This window comes from Macaca nemestrina, chromosome 1 (assembly GCF_043159975.1).
Source record: "Macaca nemestrina isolate mMacNem1 chromosome 1, mMacNem.hap1, whole genome shotgun sequence".
In the NCBI taxonomy this organism is placed as follows: Eukaryota; Metazoa; Chordata; class Mammalia; order Primates; family Cercopithecidae; genus Macaca; species Macaca nemestrina.
This window is the reverse complement of record NC_092125.1, coordinates 106,426,957-106,444,417: the sequence shown is the minus strand read 5'-3', so window position 1 is coordinate 106,444,417 and position 17,461 is coordinate 106,426,957. Positions and strand designations below refer to the sequence as shown.

The window sequence follows — 17,461 nt, the reverse complement described above, 5'->3', positions numbered from 1 at the left end:
GAACTTTTCATGAGTGTATTTATTAACTCTCACTCCCCACAGGCAAGGCTGGGTTTTGGTGAGGGAAAAGAAAGACCCTCATTGACGACATTGCTGGGTAAAAGGCCTTCAGAGAGCTACCTACTCTTTGTGGGTATGGTCATGGGCAGCCTTCAGTGCAATGGCTGACAGGGATATGAATTCCTGAAAGTTGACCTGTTCATCTTGATTAGCCTCCAGGCCTTGGAATATTTTGTTAATGACAGCTTTGTCCCTGGTATTCTAGGAAAAAAAGGATAACAGAGACCTTGAGTTCAGAACCTCCACACAAGACCCTTTCTTAGGCCTCTTATCCCTCAGAGCTCAAGTTAGGGAGGCCCAGGCGCATTAACTCATCAGCCAACACTGTGTTGGAGAATCCAATGTAACAAAACAGAGAACACAATGGTCATGAACCACCCGGGAATTAACAAGTCTTGACCTGGAAGGTACTCTTCTGCTCACTCATTCAACCCCTCCCGTGCCCTGCCTCTCTCCATTTTACATATAAGGAAACAGACTCAGAGAGAGGAACTGAGTAGAGCCTTAAGTGAGTTATTGAGAGAGGGAAGCAAAGGCCCTCTCCCACAGCAGTGGGGAAAGCATCCTTTGGGAGCTCAAACTGGGGCCAACTCCACCCCAGTCCTTGTCCCACCATCCTCTGCCAGGCCTTGCCACTCTCCTCAGTGCAGGAGTGTGGGCAAGTTTGCAGTGAGAGGGGCAAAACCTACCTTGATGGTGTTTGCAAGCTCCTTTGGCAGCAGCTGCTTCAGCTCACCCTTAGAGAGGGTGTCAAAATGTCCCATCCAAACTGAGATTGTGGAAGATATTGACAATTCCCTCCAGGTACTCTTCAAGTTTTGTCATCTTCCCAGCCTAACGTTAACCTTCAAGGAAACAAGAGAGATCTAGAGCCAGTTTCTCCCCTACCCCTCAACATCCACTCTCCCCTTTCTTTCTGAATCAAGGGCCTAAAGAAAACATAACATCCTCCATATCTATTTGTGGTCTCTCTGCTCTGTTTTATCCATGGTGAACTTCTCATGTATGGATAGGATGAGGAGGAGAAAACATATAATACTGTCTAATGTCTAAAAGAATCAGCCTCAGTTGCCTATGTTCCATACCACCTCATCCACTGGAGAGTATAACTTGGAGAGTATTGCTTACTCAAGCGCCCTTGGGAAGGGTTCTGTGATTGGCCAGGCTGTTTGCTTTCCTCAGGTGATAGCACTATGGCCACATGTCCCCTACAAATGGTCCATAGCTCACCCCTGTTTAGCCATTCTTAAGTCATGGGACTGAGTCTACCTAGCACAGGAGCTGATCTACTTGGGTCTAAAATGCAATGTCACCCCAGAGGTGCTCAGGCAAGTGGAGGGTTGTGGCTTCCAACACCTTGTGATTTCACTGCAGTCACTACCCTGTGGACCACCTAAGAACCCATCCAAGGAAAAGGCACTTACCCCTCAATGCACAGGAGTGTGGAGCTACAGCAAAAAGCCATCAGTGGTGAAGGGCACTGAGCCAAGGAAGGTTTTATCATCAGTGCAGGCTTCATCTTCGCCCTTGGGTGAAGAAATCTCTGATTCATCTTGAGGCAATTTATGTAAAGTACTCTGTTGCTCAACAGAAGTTTCAAACCTGTGGCTTTGGCTGCCACAGGAGCAGCCCAGATTGTACCCAGCTCGAATTTTACCCTCCTGCTCAGCCTGAAACAAAATCACCCCCACCCCACCCACCCGCACATGGGTGCCCTGCACGTTTTTTAGCACTGAACCAGGGCCCAGCCTTCAGGTTTAGCTCTACTCTGCTTCTCCCTAATTAAAGACCCAGGAGAACAAACTTTACAGCATGGGTGTCTTGTTTTAACAGATGAGGTTACCAGCTCCTTTTGGCAAATGGAATATCAACTTAAAGATCTGCATGCAGCTAAGGAGACAGGAAGGGAGATCTCCTCCTAAGTCATTCTGGGATGCAAAGCTCATCACTGGAGCAGAGGATAAATTTTCAAAAAAGATTCCAAGGTTTTCAAAAAAGGAGAGAGCAATACTACTATGCCTTCCTTTTGCGTTCCCAACACACTTTCCAACTTGGCTGTTACAAAGACCTAGAAAGCTGGAGTAGGGTAATCACTGTGTGTGAGGGAAGTTCGCCATGCCTGGGTTACTTTACCATGTTCATGAGTTCAGTAAGACAGAACATTCACGTGAGTTTTAATAAAGCAACTTTATTATTCACAGAGAGGCAGCAAGGGACAACAGATGCCCAGGATTCATGGAGAGGTGGTCCTTCAAGACTCAGAAACCTGCCCAAAATGGATTAAGTCTCATCTGTACATTACCCATGTCACACCAAAGCTGAGGGACATCCAAAAGCACTCTGCCCTTGGTTTATGCCTAGAGGTCAATAAGATTGCTGAGCAGCCAAGGCCATGCGAGAACCTGTGCTGCCATCTGCCCCACAACCCATATATCCCCCTTAGCAAAGCTAGTTCATTTCATGTGCCCACCGACCTCCCTGGATCTGGAGGCAAAAGTTTGTCTCTCAGATCCGTGTGACACCTTGACTGACACAATCTCAGTGCAACATTGTTGAGCCACTGACAGTATTTGTTTCACTAGGCCCAGGAGGACACCACCACAGCAGGATGATCAGGCCTGTGTAAATCAATGAAAGTGACCAAGGCGAGTCTCAATCATTTTAGGTTTATTTGGCCAAAGTTAAGGATGCGTGCCCAGGAGGTAGATCTATGCCTTTCTCCAAAGATTATTTTGAGGGCTTCAATATTTGAAGGAGAAACAGTGGATATTGGGAGAAGAGGAAGAAATACTTTTTATATGTGTCAGTAGATAAGAGACAAGTGATTGCATCCTTTTGAGTCTTTGATCGATCTTTCACTGAATACACAATTTTCATGTGGGAGGGGAGTAGAAGAAATAGTCACTTATGCCTTCATCTGGCTCAGTGAATCTGCATTTTTACATAAGATCACAAAAATAGGGCAGAGGAAGCAATCAGATATGGATTTGTCTTGGGTGAGCAGAGGGATGACTTTATGTTCTGTTATTTTTCCCACACCTGTGAAGATAAGCTATCAATTACACTGCCAGGGTGAAATTCAATAGAACTGTTTTAGGGTAAGGATCTTGAGGCTCACAAGGAATTTCCTTGTGGGCAAATTGTGAGGATGGTATATGGCTTTTTATCTTTGTAGCTATCTTATTTAGAAACAAACCTCGGGGGGCAGGTTTGCATGACCCATTTCCCAGCTTGATATTTCCCTCTGGCTTAGTAAGTTAGGAGTCCTGAGATTTTTTTTTTCACATATGCCTGGAGCAGGGACTAGCCCAGGATCCCAATCATCCAGGCAAGAGGTTGCTAAAGGCGGATCACGAGATCAGGAGATCAAGACCATCCTGGCTAACATGGTGAAACCCATCTCTACTAAAAATACAAAAAATTAGCCAGGCATGGTGGCAGGTGCCTGTAGTCCCAGCTACTCAGGAGGCTGAGGCAGGAGAATGGCATGAACCCGGGAGGCAGAGTTTGCAGTGAGGCAACATCTCGCCACTGCACTCCAGCCTGGGCGACAGAGCAAGACTCAAAAGAAAAAAAGAAATCAAACAAGCAGGAACACAGCCTCACACACAAATATTAACCTCCAATGTAAATGGCCTAAACCCTGCACTTAAAACACAAACAGTGGCAAATTCGATTTAACAAGACCCATCCTTCTGCTGTCTTCAAGACACCTGTCTCACATGTAATGACACTTGTTGGTTCAAAGTAAAGGGATGGAGAAAGATTTATCATGCAAACGGAAAACAAAAAAGAGCAGAAGTTGCTATTCTTGAATCAGATCCAATAGACTTTAAGCCAACAACAGTAGAAAAGGATAAAGAAGGGCATTACGTAGTGATAAAGGGTTCTATTTAACAAGAAAATTTAACCATCTTAAATAAATACACACCCAACATTGGAGAACCTAGATTTATAAAACAAGTACTTCTGGATCTAAGAAAAGATTTTGGCAGCCACACAATAATAGCAGGGGACAACACCCCACTGACATCAGCAGACAGATCATCAAGGCAGAAAACCAACAAAGAAATTATGGACTTAAATTTGACAGTTGACCAATTAGACCTAAGAGACATCTATAGAACAATGCACCCAACAACCATAGAATATATTATTTTCATCTGCACATGGAACATACTCTAAGATCAACCACATGCTCGGTCATAAGGTAAATCTCAATAAATTCAAAAAAAAATCAAAATTATACCAAGAATCTTGGACCACAGTGGAATAAAAATAGAAATCAATACCAAGAGGAACTCTCAAAACCACACAAATAAATGGAAACTAAACAACTTGCTCCTGACTTTTGGTTAAACAACAAAATTAAGGCAGAAGTCAAAAAATTCTTTGACACATACAAAAATAGAGACATAACACAACATATCAAAACATCTGGAATGTAGCAAAAGTAGTGTTAAGAGGGATTTTCTTTTTCATCTTGGTTGTGGGCGAATCTCATTTTAATTGCAAAAGACTTCATTCACAGCACATTCAATAATGAACCAACAGGAGAGTTGCCGACTTTTGAACACATGAATACAGAAAAATCCCTTGCAATTTAGGTAGTTAAGATAATAAGCACATAAAAGGAAAGCAATCCTCATTTTTCTGAAGACTTTTACATTTTAAAAGGTGATTAGGCGTACTTGGAGTTCAAAGCAGTAGAATGTATTTTGCAGGGGAAGAAGGAGGAAAACATTTTCCATGTCATCAGGCAAATATACAACAAACATATCCCAATTCCACTTGATAAAGTCAGTTGGATGACTTCCTTGAACCAGGCTAGGGCGGAACACTCAGTAAAAGTGTGCCCTGAGTGAGGATGTGAATCCAGAAGAGGAGCACCAGATCCCATGCAGCGCCAAACACATCCGTTTCACCCTCTAACACAGGCGAGGCACACTGCCCCATGACCCTGGACGTGGTATGCAGGAGAACAGACATCAGGTGGTTACTGCTCCCCCTGCCTGGTGTTTTCCAATGGTCTTAAGTCAGGCCATGGAGAAAATCCTTTACCACCAAATGCAAACTGTCAGTGAACTTAAGTCAAAAAGGATGTTATGGGGGAAATTCTTGAAACACATACATAAGGACTTCTATTTACCTAATTAGAACAACGATTACACAATTGGCATTCCTGTTTTCATAAGGTATTGTTCTCTACATTGGAATGGTTTAAGAAAAGTTGTCCATCTTTTTGTTTTATTTTACACTTTCAAAAGAGAGGGAACGGAGAGAAACGTGTGACTAATTGCCCAACTTTGGGGTCCCGCAGGTAGGAAAGCAGACTTCTCTGACTCTAGGTCCATCCAGATTTGGGGGAAGTTTCAATGCCTAAAGAAGGTTGGTGAAGCCCTTTACACCCCTAATCCTACAGGAAGTATTCTACAGCAAATCTATCACAGTGTTCTAGCAAAGCATATGTTGAGGAAAACTACAGGTTTCAACTTAGCTTCTAAATTTTTTAAAGTAGCATTTCAGCAACAAACACACGCAGAGAGCTCACCTCAAGAGTGAAATAACAGAACTACTGCTCAGGTACCTGAAAAGTCAAGCTGCTGCCCCCAGCTCCACCCACTCAAAGGCTTAGGCAGACACCTAGGGTGGCGGCGGCTCCTTGGCAGCACCATTCACAGTGGCATCATCATAGGGGGGTGGGAGCACCGTAGTGTCATTGCTGGTAACATAAACCAGGACATAGGAGGAACTCCTGCCATTGATGTATCGGCAGCAGTTCCAAACACAGCTAATCAAGTAACCCTTAATAGTTAAGATAATGCTAATAAACAGAAGAATAATAAGGACCAAACAGGTAGGATTCACTGACATGACATCATCTCTGCAGGGAAAATTAGGAGGCAGTTGTTGTATGTATTCCTACATGGAGTTTGGATAAACAAGCACAGCGATTGCAACCAAGGTGTTCAGAGAAAAATCAAAGATCTGGTAATAGAAGAATGGGATGATCCAGGTTGCGTTTTGCCTGTATGCTTCGTAATTAGCCATAGTGCATATCAGTATCATAAGAAGATAAATCACAATAGCAATGCACATATTGGCATCATCCATGAACTCAAAGTCGCCTCCCAGTTCAGAACTTGAAAAGCGATACTGATCCGGATCAGCCGGGCACTCAACAAAATCAACAGTACCACGGCATTGATGATCAGGTACCAGACACCGAGCTGGATGGTGCCGGCGCCGACATGGCGGCACAGGCAGCAGCTGTTGGAGTAGAACCGCATCCAGGGCGCGACCGGGGCGCGACAGTCTTCATCGCTCCTGGCGCGGAGGGGCGCCCAAGTTTCCAGGAGCGTTGACCTCCTTGCCCGGGTCCGCTGCGCTGCTGCTGCAGGCTCTTCGGCCACTCCCGGCCCGCTCGCCTGTGCGCCGGCCTCTCTAGTCTATCCCCACAAGAGGGAATTTTATAGTGCTAAATGCCTATATCAAGAAGATATTAATAAAAAGACCTCAAATTACCAACCCAACCTCACACCTAAAGTAAAAATTAAAAAATTAAAAAACAAGAAAATCAAGAACAACTAAACCAAAGCTAGCAGAAGAAAAGAAGTAACTAAAGTAAGAGCAGAACTAAATGAATTGAGACCCAAAAAGCCACACAAAGGATCAGTGAATGAAAACTTGCTTTTTTGAAAGGATAAACAAGATTGATAGACCATTACCTAGATTAACAAAGAAAATGAGAGAAGATCAAAATAAACACAATCAGAAATGACAAAGGTGATATTACAACAGATTCCACAGAAATACAAGAGATCCTCAGAGATATGAACCTCTCTATGCATACAAACTAGAAAATGTAGAGGAAATGGATACATTGGTGGAAGCCAGGAAGAAACAGAATTTCTGAACAGACCAATAACAAGTAATGAAATTGAATCAGTAATAAAAGACCTACCAACAATAACAACAACAACTATGAAAAAAACCTGTATCAGATGGATTCATAGCCAAATTCTACTAGATCTACAAAGAAAAGCTGGTATCAATCCTAAAGAAACTATTGCAAAAAATCAAGCAGGGGCTCTTCCCTAACTCATTCTATGAAACCAGTATCCTCATGACACCAAAATTCAGCAAAGGTACAACAAAAAAAAAACAAAACTACAGTCCAATATCCCTGATGAGCATAGATGTAAAACTCTTCAATAAAATACTAGAAAACCAAATACAGCAGCATATCAAAAAGTTAATTTCCCAAATAAGTGGACTTTATTCCTGGAATGCAGGGATGGTTCAACATATGCAAATAAATACCTGTGATTCACCACATAAACAGAATTAAAAACAAAAAACTATATGATCATCTCAATCGATGCAGAAAAGCATTCGATAAAAATTCAACATTTCTTCACAATAAAAGCTGTCGATAAACTGGACCTCAAAGAAACATACCTCAAAATAATAAGAGCCATCTATGACAAACCCACAGTTGACATCATACTGAATAAGTATATTTTGGGTGCATTCTGCCTAAGAACTAGAACAAGATAAGGATGTCTACTCTCACTACTCCTATTCAACATAGTACTAAAAGCCCTAACCAGAGCAATTAGACATGAGAAAGATATAAAAGGAACCCAAATTGAAAAGAGAAAATCAAATTATCTTCCTTCACTGACAATATGATTCCATGTCCCGAAAACTCTAAAGATTCTGCCAAAAGACTCCTAGACCTGATAAACAACTTCAGCAAATCTCAAAAAACGAAATCAACATAGAAAAATCAGTAGCATTGCTATACAACAATAATATTCAAGCTGAGAACCGAATCAAAGATGCAATCCCATTTACAACAGTCACACACACAAAAAAAAAAACCTAAGAAAACATCTAACCAGTGAGGTGAAAGACCTCTACAAGAAGAACTATAAAACACTGCTACAAGAAATCATAGATGACACAAACCAATGAAAAAGCATTTCATGCTCATGGATTGGAAGAACTGTTATAGTTAATTTAATACGTCCACATTGCCCAAAGCAATCTATAGATTCAATGCTATTCCCATCAAATTACCAAGGTCATTTTTCAGACAACTTTACAAAACTAGTCTAAAATTCATATAGAACCAAAAAGAGCACAAATAGCCAAAGCAATCTTAAGCAAAAAGAATATAACCAGAGGTACCACATTACCCAATTTCAAACTATACTACAAGACTATAGTAACCAAAACAGTATGGTATTTGTACAAAAATAGACACTTAGACCAATGGAACAGCATGGAGACCACTGAAATAAAGCCACATACCTACAACCAATTGACCTTGAACAGGACTGGCAAAAATAAACAATGGGGAAAGGAAATCTTATTCAATAAATGGTGCTGGGGAAACTGGCTAACCATATGCAGAAGAATGAAACTGAACCCCTACCTCCCATCATATACAAAAATTAACTCAAGATGGATTAAAGACTTAAATGTTAAGACCTTAAACTATTAAAATCCTGGAAGAAAACCTAGGAAATACTCTTCTAGACATGTTCTAGGCAAAGAATTTATGATTAAGTCCTCGAAAGCAATGCAACAAAAATGAAAATTGATATGGGACCTAATATTAAACTAAAAAGCTTCCACACAGTGAAAGAAACTAATAACAGAGTAAACAGATAATCTACATAATGGGAGAAAATATTCACAAACTATGCATCTGACAAAAGGCTAATACCCAGAATCTACAAGGAACTCAAACAACTTAACAAGAAAAAAACAAATAACCCCATTAAAAAGTGGGCACAGGACATGAACAGACATTTCTCAAAAAAGAAACACAAGTAGCCAACAAACGTATGCAAAAACTAATCATCAGGGAGATGTGAATCAAAACCACAATGAAATATCATCTCACAAGTCAGGATGACTATGATTTAAAAGTCAAAAAATAACAGATGTTGGCAAGGTTGGAGAAAAAAAGGAATGGTTATACACTGTTAGTAGAAATGCAAATTAGTTCAGCAGTTTGAAGATTTCTCAAAGAACTAAAAATAGAATTGCCATTCAACCCATCAATCCCATTAGTGAGTGAAAAGACACCTGCACTAGTATGTTTATCAAAGCACTATTCACATTAGCAAAGACATGGAATCTACCCAGGTACCTATCAATGGCAGTTGGATAAAAAAAAAGGTAGTACATATATGTCATATACGTCAATACTATGAAGCCATAAAAAAGGACATGATCATGCCCTTTGCAGCAACATGGATGCAGCTGGAGGCCATTATGCTAAGTGAATTAATGTAGAAACAGAAAACCAAGTACCAGAAGTTTTCACTTATAAGTGAGAGCTAAACACTGAGTATACACCAACATCAAGATGGGAGCGGTAGACGCTGGAGATTCCAAAAGGAGGGAGGGCAGGAGGGGCACCAGGTTGAAAAGCGACCTAACAGGTACTATGTTCACTATTTGGGCAATGAGATCATTGGCAGCCCAAGCCTCAGCATCATGCAATATACCCATGTAACAAACCTGCACATGTATACCCTGAATCTAAAACAATTTTTTTTTGCAAAGAGACCAAAGAAGGATCCTTCAGATGTCCTCACTGTTTGAAACCAAAGGGCTGGGTCTGCCTCTGGATCCCTTCCCCTGTCTGTACAATCCCTGAGGTGTTTACTCAGGTGTAGCAGGAGGTGTTGGCAACAACCGAAGGCCACTCTGCTCTGCCAGCAGATGATCAGAGGCTGTTCAGGTGTTCATCACCAGCTTAGCTAATGAATTCAGTGAGTTTCATTGGTCCTAAATAGCCCAGGTGGTAGCACTAGTTATCACTGGCATAGTCAATGACAAGCTGGGTACCCTTTTTCCCAGGGTATGTACACCTATGCCAGGTAAGGGGATGCAGACAGCAAAATGGAATCAGCTATCAGAATGCCTTCCTGGAAGAGTATCTCAGGCAACCCTACAATGTCAGAAGCCTTTCCAGCTTTTGCACAAACACTTGAGGACCCCAAATTCCAAAACAGCATGCTCTATCTGAGGGTGACAGGTATTCTGCAGTATACCCCACAAAGGAATATTTTAGCCAGGGGAGCACATGTAACTCCGGTCAGGGAGCTGTCATTATAAAAGTCTCTTGTTCAAGTGTACAAAGCCCATGTCAGATTTAGCCATGAGTTAGGTGGCAAGGTAAATTGTATGATGTGCCTAATTTCCGATACCATTGACAGTGTTTAAAATCTGTCTGATTTTATGTCTGTGTTCTAGGTAACCTGCACTGAGGCCGTCACTCTCCAATTAGAAACACTGATGGCTGTTGGGGCCCCAGTCAAATTGGTAACAGGCCACAGATGGACTATTCCAGCACGGAGGTGCCCTGAATACATGGGTGGCTGATTCAGCAATGTTTTAGATCACAGGGGAATTTCCCAATCTCCTAAGACTGGAAGGAAAGCTCCTCCACCCAGGGAAGAAGACAGAATTGTTACTGAGGCAACCCCTAATAGTTTAGGGCAATCAAAATGCCAATCCTCTTGCTCTATACATAGGGAGATTTTCCTTGCCTAGAGGATTGCTCACACCAGGAAAAAACTGCCAATCCTTCAGGCCCTGAGGTGTGCCAGGTAAAGTTCTGGGCAAGGGAGAGTGGCCCAAGAGAGAAGTTCATCTGGTACCTTCTCTCCCTGCTCCTCACTCTGGACCGCAGAGACCCTACGGGGGATGAGGAGAAAGAGTCCAGGTAGTCAGGTGAGGAAGGGCTGTCCCATCCACACCCAGGGTGGAAAACAGCTAGAAGAGAGCACCTTCATGTTTTAATTAGGGTCTCTTGCTTGGAGACATGAGTTTCTGAGTCTCCTCATGTACAAAATGGAAATAGCAATTACCTCTTTCATGGGGTTGTTATGAGAAATGAGATAAGTTACCACAATGTCTTGAGCTAAAAAGCAAAATCATCAACAAAATCATGGGCCTGTGTCAAAATTTTTGTTTCAGTTCATTAATGAGAGAACCAGCAAGGAAGACTTTTTGAACTGGTTTGAAGGATATTAAGAATATGAAAGACAGAAAGTAATGTCTAAGATTCTTAATTTAGACACAAGACAAGATATAAGTCTTTTGACTTTTCATAGGGTGACAAAAACCATAACAGTTTTGGGTTTAATGTCTTGACCAGCCCTTAAAGCCATATTGCCCTAGCCAGCAGAGGTAAACCGTCTACTTCATCTGTTATGGATTACTATCAAACATACTTTGCCGATTAGTTTTCTCGAAAGTGTCAGATGAGGACTAGTAGCAAGGACCTGCTTTTATTCAGACAGACTCTAGCATGAGGTCAAAAATATAAGCAATCACCAGTTTGCCTTTTTCCAGGTTTGAGGTGATGGTTTTTTTCTTTCACACTGACACACAGCTGGAGCCCAGTAAGTGTTGGTAGGATTTCCCTCCCCTTTTCAGCCCATTTGAGTTTAGACTGAATTCCCCCCACCCCTCCAGCAGGAGGGCAGAAAATGGGCTGGATTCTGGACCCAATCAAAATTGTTCTGGTTCCCAAGTGGAAGGATAAACAGGAAAATCTTTTCCTTTGGAATCAGGCCTTTTACTCAGCCACCGTAGACGGACTGCCCAAGTCCAGATCCTCTCCATGCCTTTTAAGACTTTTGTCACAACCACTAGGAACACACCTGAAGTCAGGACCCTTGGGCAAAGAACTTGGAAGGAGAAGCAAGATTTCAGAGAGGTCATCCTTATAGGAACCAGAAATCATAGTGGCCGGATCTGCTTCAACTGGTGAGCCAAGCTCTCCTTTGTGGGCTCAAATGTTACATGCGATTTCCTGCTAAACTACTTATTTCTAAACTTCCCACTCCCTTGTTCTTCTTTTGCAGCTGGGGAAACAGGAAACAAAATCACCTTGCTCTGGGCCGCGAGTCCTGTCTGATTCTGCCCAGTCAGTGGTTTCGGTAATGGGCACAGTCTTGTTTGTAAATCATCATCTCCAAGCCTGCGTCCTACAGGAAGCTTCCAAGGCCTGCCTCTCTCACTTCTCTTCTCCAGATGGCCAGTGACAGCTGTGCCACCTCCCCTGCCCCACTGTGCACTCAAGAAGCAACTGTTGACCCAATTCTTCACAACCAGTACCCATCACTTATGGTGAAACTCCAAAGGGCACTGTGGGCCACCTTCCTCTTCTGGTGGGCTCAAAAAAAGAAGACTTATTGGACTTTCAAGTGATGGCAGACAACTGAGAATGGTAACTCTCCCCAAAAGAATCCACTGACAGCAAGTCCAATAGTGCACTTTCAAGGTGAATCAAAGGCACTGAGATAGGTTGCCCCTCACCACCCTGACACACACACACACACACACACACACACACACACACACACCCCACCACCACCACCAATGTGGATAGCTGAGAGGCAGAATCGGGGTGCTCGCTCCTTTTGTGTACTCCTTTTACTATCTTTTCTCTTGTGAGGTCCCCTAAATGTTGAGTTGATCTGAGATGTGGCTTGGTGAACCCTGAGACCTTTTGTACCTTTTTCAGCCTGGGCCACATTCGGGTCAGCTGCTCACCTTTAGACTATGTATTGGAGAAAATTATAGCAAGATCACTGTGGTGTCTCTCAGAGCTCCATAATCTCCGTTTCTGCAATGCTGAGTGTATTCCACACTCCTGACTTAAGTAGAAGCACTGGCGTAGGGGGATGCATAGATATCCTTCAGCAAAACTGAGAAGAAAGCCATTTAATGCCTAGGCTTTCCTCCTTGCCCCAGGAGAAGCCCATCTCCATATTCTGATGACTAGATTTTCTCATCCCATCTTAGATCCCAATCTTAACTTTCAGCTGGCTGCCAACCATTTTCACTAATATGTTAGCTGATAACAAATAAAACTGGCTGGTAATTAAAACATCTGTGAATAAGGGCTTAAACTGTTACCTTTCCCTGCTCATTCACATTGTATATGATTAAGGTATACTACAAGAAAAAAGCTCAGTGACCTGAGCTGTGTAATCTTCAGCACTGGAAACCAGTTAATCTGAGTGGCATTTTGCTAGTGATAGGAAAATGTTTGGCTCCTCCTGAAATCCTAGGGAATTGGTCACCTCCTCTTCTCCTCTTGGGCATGAAGCATGTCTAGCTTCTCCAAAGAACCTCTCCCCTCCACTACCCCAGAGTTAGCTTCCTCTCTTCAGCCCGTGATCCTGGGGTTCCAAGCACAATAATTATCCCAGAGAGGGTGGAAAGCTCCCTGCTGTATTTAGTAACTCTTCCTGCAAAGAATCAATTGACAGCAAGTCCAACAGTGTACTTCCAAGGGGGAATCAAAAGCACTGAGATAGATTGCACTCCCACCCTGACACACACACACACACACACACACACACACACACAGAGAGAGAGAGAGAGAGACCCCACCATACCCCACCATAAGTGTTGGTAGCTTTTTCTCCCCTCTTCAGCCCATTTGAATTTAGACTGAATTCTGCCAGGCAGGAGGGCAGAAAATGGTCTGGGTTCTGGACCCAACCAAAATTGTTCTGGTTCCCAAGTGGAGGAATAAACAGGAAAACCTTTTCCATTGAAATAAGGTCTTTTGTTCAGCCACTGTAGCCTGTGCTTCGGCAATGGCTGGGGCCCTTGTGTGGTGCAGAGGAACACCAAGCAGCCTCCATCTTCCAGGCCAGGGCGTATCCTCAGCTTCACAGAGCAGGAGAGCTGTGGAGGACTGTGGGCAGCAGGATAGGAACTGGTTTAACCCTTGGCAACAACAAATGTCCCCACAAAGCATCCACCCACCCACCCAACATAACAATAGCAATAAAAATACTCCACCTTTTGGCCAGGTGTGGTGTGGATCACACCTGTAATCTCAGCACTTTGGGAGGCCAAGGTAGGAGGATCTCTTGAGTCCAGGAGTTTGACACTAGCCTGGGCAACATAGCAAGTCTCCATCTCTACAAAAAAATAATTTAAAAATTAGCCAAGGGCAGTGGCTCATGCCAGTAGTCCCAGCTACCAAAGAGACTGAGCTGGGAGGATTACTTGAGCCCAGGTGTTCGAGGCTATGGTGAACCATGATCATGCCATTGTACTCTAGTGCAAGTGACAGAGCAAGACCCTGTGTCTCAAAAAAAAAAAAGAGAGAGAGAGAGAGAGACAAAGAGAAATACTCTGCCTTTTATTACTAAAAGCCAGTAAGCAGGACAAGCATTCTTAACCTTTTTGAGGTGTTGGGCCTTTTTGAGATTCTGATGGAAGCCGTGGAGGAATGTTCTCAGTACATGCACTCAAAATGATGCATTCAACTTCAACGCAATTTCAGAGATGTATAGACAGACAAGTTAAGAACCCTGGTTTAGTGATTCTGGTGACAGCTTCCTACCTCTTCACCCATCGCTAACATCATTGCCCCAGCACCTAAGTGAGGACAACAGAAAATTCCCCACACCACAGCATGGAAATCCAGTTTGGGGTGACGTTCTTGTCAAAAGGTTCCCCTTCATTTTCTTCTTTTTTTGATGCACGTCTCAGAGAATAACTATTCATCTTCGGGCCTTCCCCTTGTACCAGGCCTTGGGAAGTTTTTTTTAGATAATTCTCTGACCACCAAACCACAGAATCCCGTAGGGCAGCATTTGAATAACCTATTCTTTGACTTAAGTTTTACTAATTTATTTTCCTACTTGTCTATTCCTTTATCATTTAACTGAGTTGGGAGCTTGGGAGTGGAGAGGGAGGAAAAATTTTCAAAATTCCCAAGGACAAACTACAGGTATGGGGACAGGTGTGGGGATTATCCTATTAATGGAGGACTCTAAACATTGTCCACCTACATCACACCACACACAGAATCAGCCTTTCCCTTTCTCGCTCTCTCTGTCTGTCTCTCACACACACACACACACAGACACACACACACACACACACACACTCTTCTATGTAGCTATCAACCTAATTTCCCAAGAGCCACATCTAAGACATTTAACTGGAAACTAAAATTTAGCTTAGAGAACAGTATCAGTTGTTCTTATACCACCCTGTCCCCAAATCCCCGATCCATTTCAGAACTACTAGTAAAATCATCAGCTATAGTGTCATGGACTTTTTGGAATCCTTAAGCCTCAAATCCAATGGCTCAATATGGTGGAGCTGGAAGGGAGTGTGGGGTAGAGGCCAGATGAGGGGTAAAGCAGGAAAGGCTTGTGAGAGGTGGGATTGGGTAATATAGATTACTTTTTCTTCCTTTGGGTTTTCCAACCCTCCCTCCACACCGAGGAACCTCATCCCACAAAAGCACGAATGAGAGATGCCTGAGGTATTGATGACTTTATTATTCTGCAGGTACATGTCCAGGGGCCCAGCCCCTGGGCCCAGTAACTCAGCTACTCTTTGTGGTCTTCTTTGTGGCTTTCTTTGTGGGCTGCCACGCCCATCTTTATCACAAGTATGAGGAATTCCTGGAAGTTAATTGCGCCATCGGTGTTGATGTCCAACTCTTTGAACCAGGCATCTGCACCCTTTTTCTGTCAAGATTGAGGAGCAGAAGCCAGAGTTTAAAGATCTCAGAGACAACCAAGGCGTGGCCATCTACAAAGGGCAGCAGGGAGGACCGCTGGCCCAGGGCAGCCCCAGGACCAGGCAGAGAGCCCCCACCACACCAGCCCCTCCTCACCCTGATATACAGAGGACACTCGGTCTCTAGCAATTTCTTCAGGTCATCCTTGTAAATAGCATGGTAATTCCCCTTTATCAGGGAGTACTTGTGGTAGACGTCGATGATAGAGTTCAAGGCTTTCTCCAGATCGGTCAACATGATGCCCACGGACTTGCCTCACCTGAAAAACAGAACTCTCTTGGGAATCCCATGGCAGGGAGTTTGCATCTGCCCAGGGCAGTAATCAGAAGGTTCATGCCCCAAGCGATGGCCTTGTCCTGGCCTGCACTCTCCAAATAACCAAACCAGCAGATGGTTATGGCTCTGGTGGGAAGGAGGGGATGATAGGGATACAGGTGTGGGAAGGGGAAGGGTCCGTTCACACAGAGGCATATGCACACACACGGGACCTGTCGACTTTCCTTACCACCCCACCCACTGCCCAAGAAAGGTCCAGCCTAGGAGACAGTGTGCCCTTACCCACTGGAAGGTGCTGGAGGATGCACTCCTTCCTTATCCCTGCTTCGCTCCCCACCTCCAGGAGTATCTTTGCTCCAGACCTCCCTGAGCTTTCTCTCTCCCCTCTCAGGAAGGCCGCTCCTCTTTCCTGACCCTCCCCAAGGGAAGCCCAAAGTGTGGGGCCAACCCAGACAGTCCCACTTACCAGGTCTTCTGAAAGACAGCAGACAACAGACATGCAGAGCTGAGAGGCAGCTCCCTTTTATAGCGGTTAGGCTTGGCCAGCTGCCCACAGCTTCAGGCCATCAGAGACAGCTGCTCCCTGCCAGAGTTGCTACAGTCTCTGGTTTCTCAACCAGGTGAATGTGGCAATCACTGTGCAGAATGAAAATTTTGGGTGGGGAGGTAGGAGAAGCGGAAAGAGGAAGGCATTTGCTAGGCAATAGTGCCCAGAAGGAAAAAGCAGGAAGTGGGGCTCTTTTTCTGGGCTACTGACATCCACTTGCTTGATCCACCAGATTCCCACTCCCATTCCCTCTCCACTACTGGGACTGCTAATCCCCTTCTTTGTTGGTCAGGATGTACATCCCTGAAATTGAATTGAAGTTGAATGCATCATTTTGAGTGCATGCACTCAATGAGAACATTCCTTCATGGCTTCCATCAGAGTTTCCAAGGGTCCAAAGACGGCAAAAGGGTTGAGAACACTTGTCCTGGCTGATGGCTTTTAGTAATGAAAACTATTGTTCTCATTACTAAAAACTAAAACTATTGTTGTTGTTCTTTTTGGTGGGTGGGTGCTTTGTGAGGAAATGTGTTGTTGCCAAGGGCTATATCCATTCCTACCCTACTACCTACACTCCTCCACAGCTCTCCTGTTCTGGGAAGCTGGGGATGGACCATGCCATGGGAGATGGAGGCTGCTTGGGGTCCCTCTGCACTGCACAAGGGCCTGAACCTTTGCATAAACACAGCAGGGAGCCTCTCACCCTCTCTCGGTTAATTATTGTGTCTGGGACCCCAGGATCACAGGCTGAAGAGAGGAAGCTAACTCTGAGGTAGTGGAGGGGAGGGGTTCTTTGGAGAAGCTAGACATGCTTCATGCCTAAGAGGAGAAGAGGAGGTGGTCAATGCCCCAGGATTTCAGGAGAAACAAATCCTCTCCCCACCACTAACAAAATGCCACTAAGATTAACTGGCTTCCAACCCTGAAGACTGTGGTGTGTTTCTGTTGTTACAAAGAAAATATTTGTAAAACAAATATCTGAT

The 17,461-nt window shown here is 43.8% G+C and overlaps 2 protein-coding genes and 1 pseudogene across 3 annotated transcripts; all 3 read right to left on the bottom strand.

Moving 5' to 3' along the window:
* Positions 1–900, bottom strand: LOC105497927 (protein S100-A12). Its single transcript, XM_024798103.2, is given in 3 exon segments — positions 1–261; positions 750–834; positions 836–900. Coding segments are annotated over 3 exon segments (276 nt in total). The 5' UTR covers positions 886–900; the 3' UTR covers positions 1–120.
* A 4,791-nt stretch (positions 901–5,691) lies between these two features.
* Positions 5,692–7,541, bottom strand: LOC105498250 (lysosomal-associated transmembrane protein 4B-like; annotated as a pseudogene).
* A 7,849-nt stretch (positions 7,542–15,390) lies between these two features.
* Positions 15,391–16,497, bottom strand: LOC105497928 (S100 calcium binding protein A8). 2 transcript variants are annotated; one of them, XM_011769463.2, is made up of 3 exons: positions 16,398–16,497; positions 15,752–15,914; positions 15,391–15,602 (listed from the first exon to the last, which is right to left on the bottom strand). In XM_011769463.2, the coding sequence occupies exons 2-3, from the start codon at positions 15,890–15,892 to the stop codon at positions 15,462–15,464; spliced, it is 282 nt and encodes a 93-aa protein (XP_011767765.1). In that variant the 5' UTR covers positions 15,893–15,914; positions 16,398–16,497; the 3' UTR covers positions 15,391–15,461. The 2 variants fall into 2 exon arrangements, with proteins under 2 accessions (XP_011767765.1, XP_011767766.1); XM_011769464.3 differs by lacking the exon at positions 16,398–16,497 and adding an exon at positions 16,214–16,367.
* Positions 16,498–17,461: the final 964 nt, after the last annotated feature.

Bases quoted from the DNA above. Each gene is read 5' to 3' on its own strand.
- LOC105497928 (XM_011769463.2), bottom strand. From the start codon at position 15,892: ATGTTGACCGATCTGGAGAAAGCCTTGAACTCTATCATCGACGTCTAC. The intron at 15,603-15,751 runs GTGAGGAGGGGC...CAATCTTGACAG, and splicing joins AGTGTCCTCTGTATATCAGG to AAAAAGGGTGCAGATGCCTG.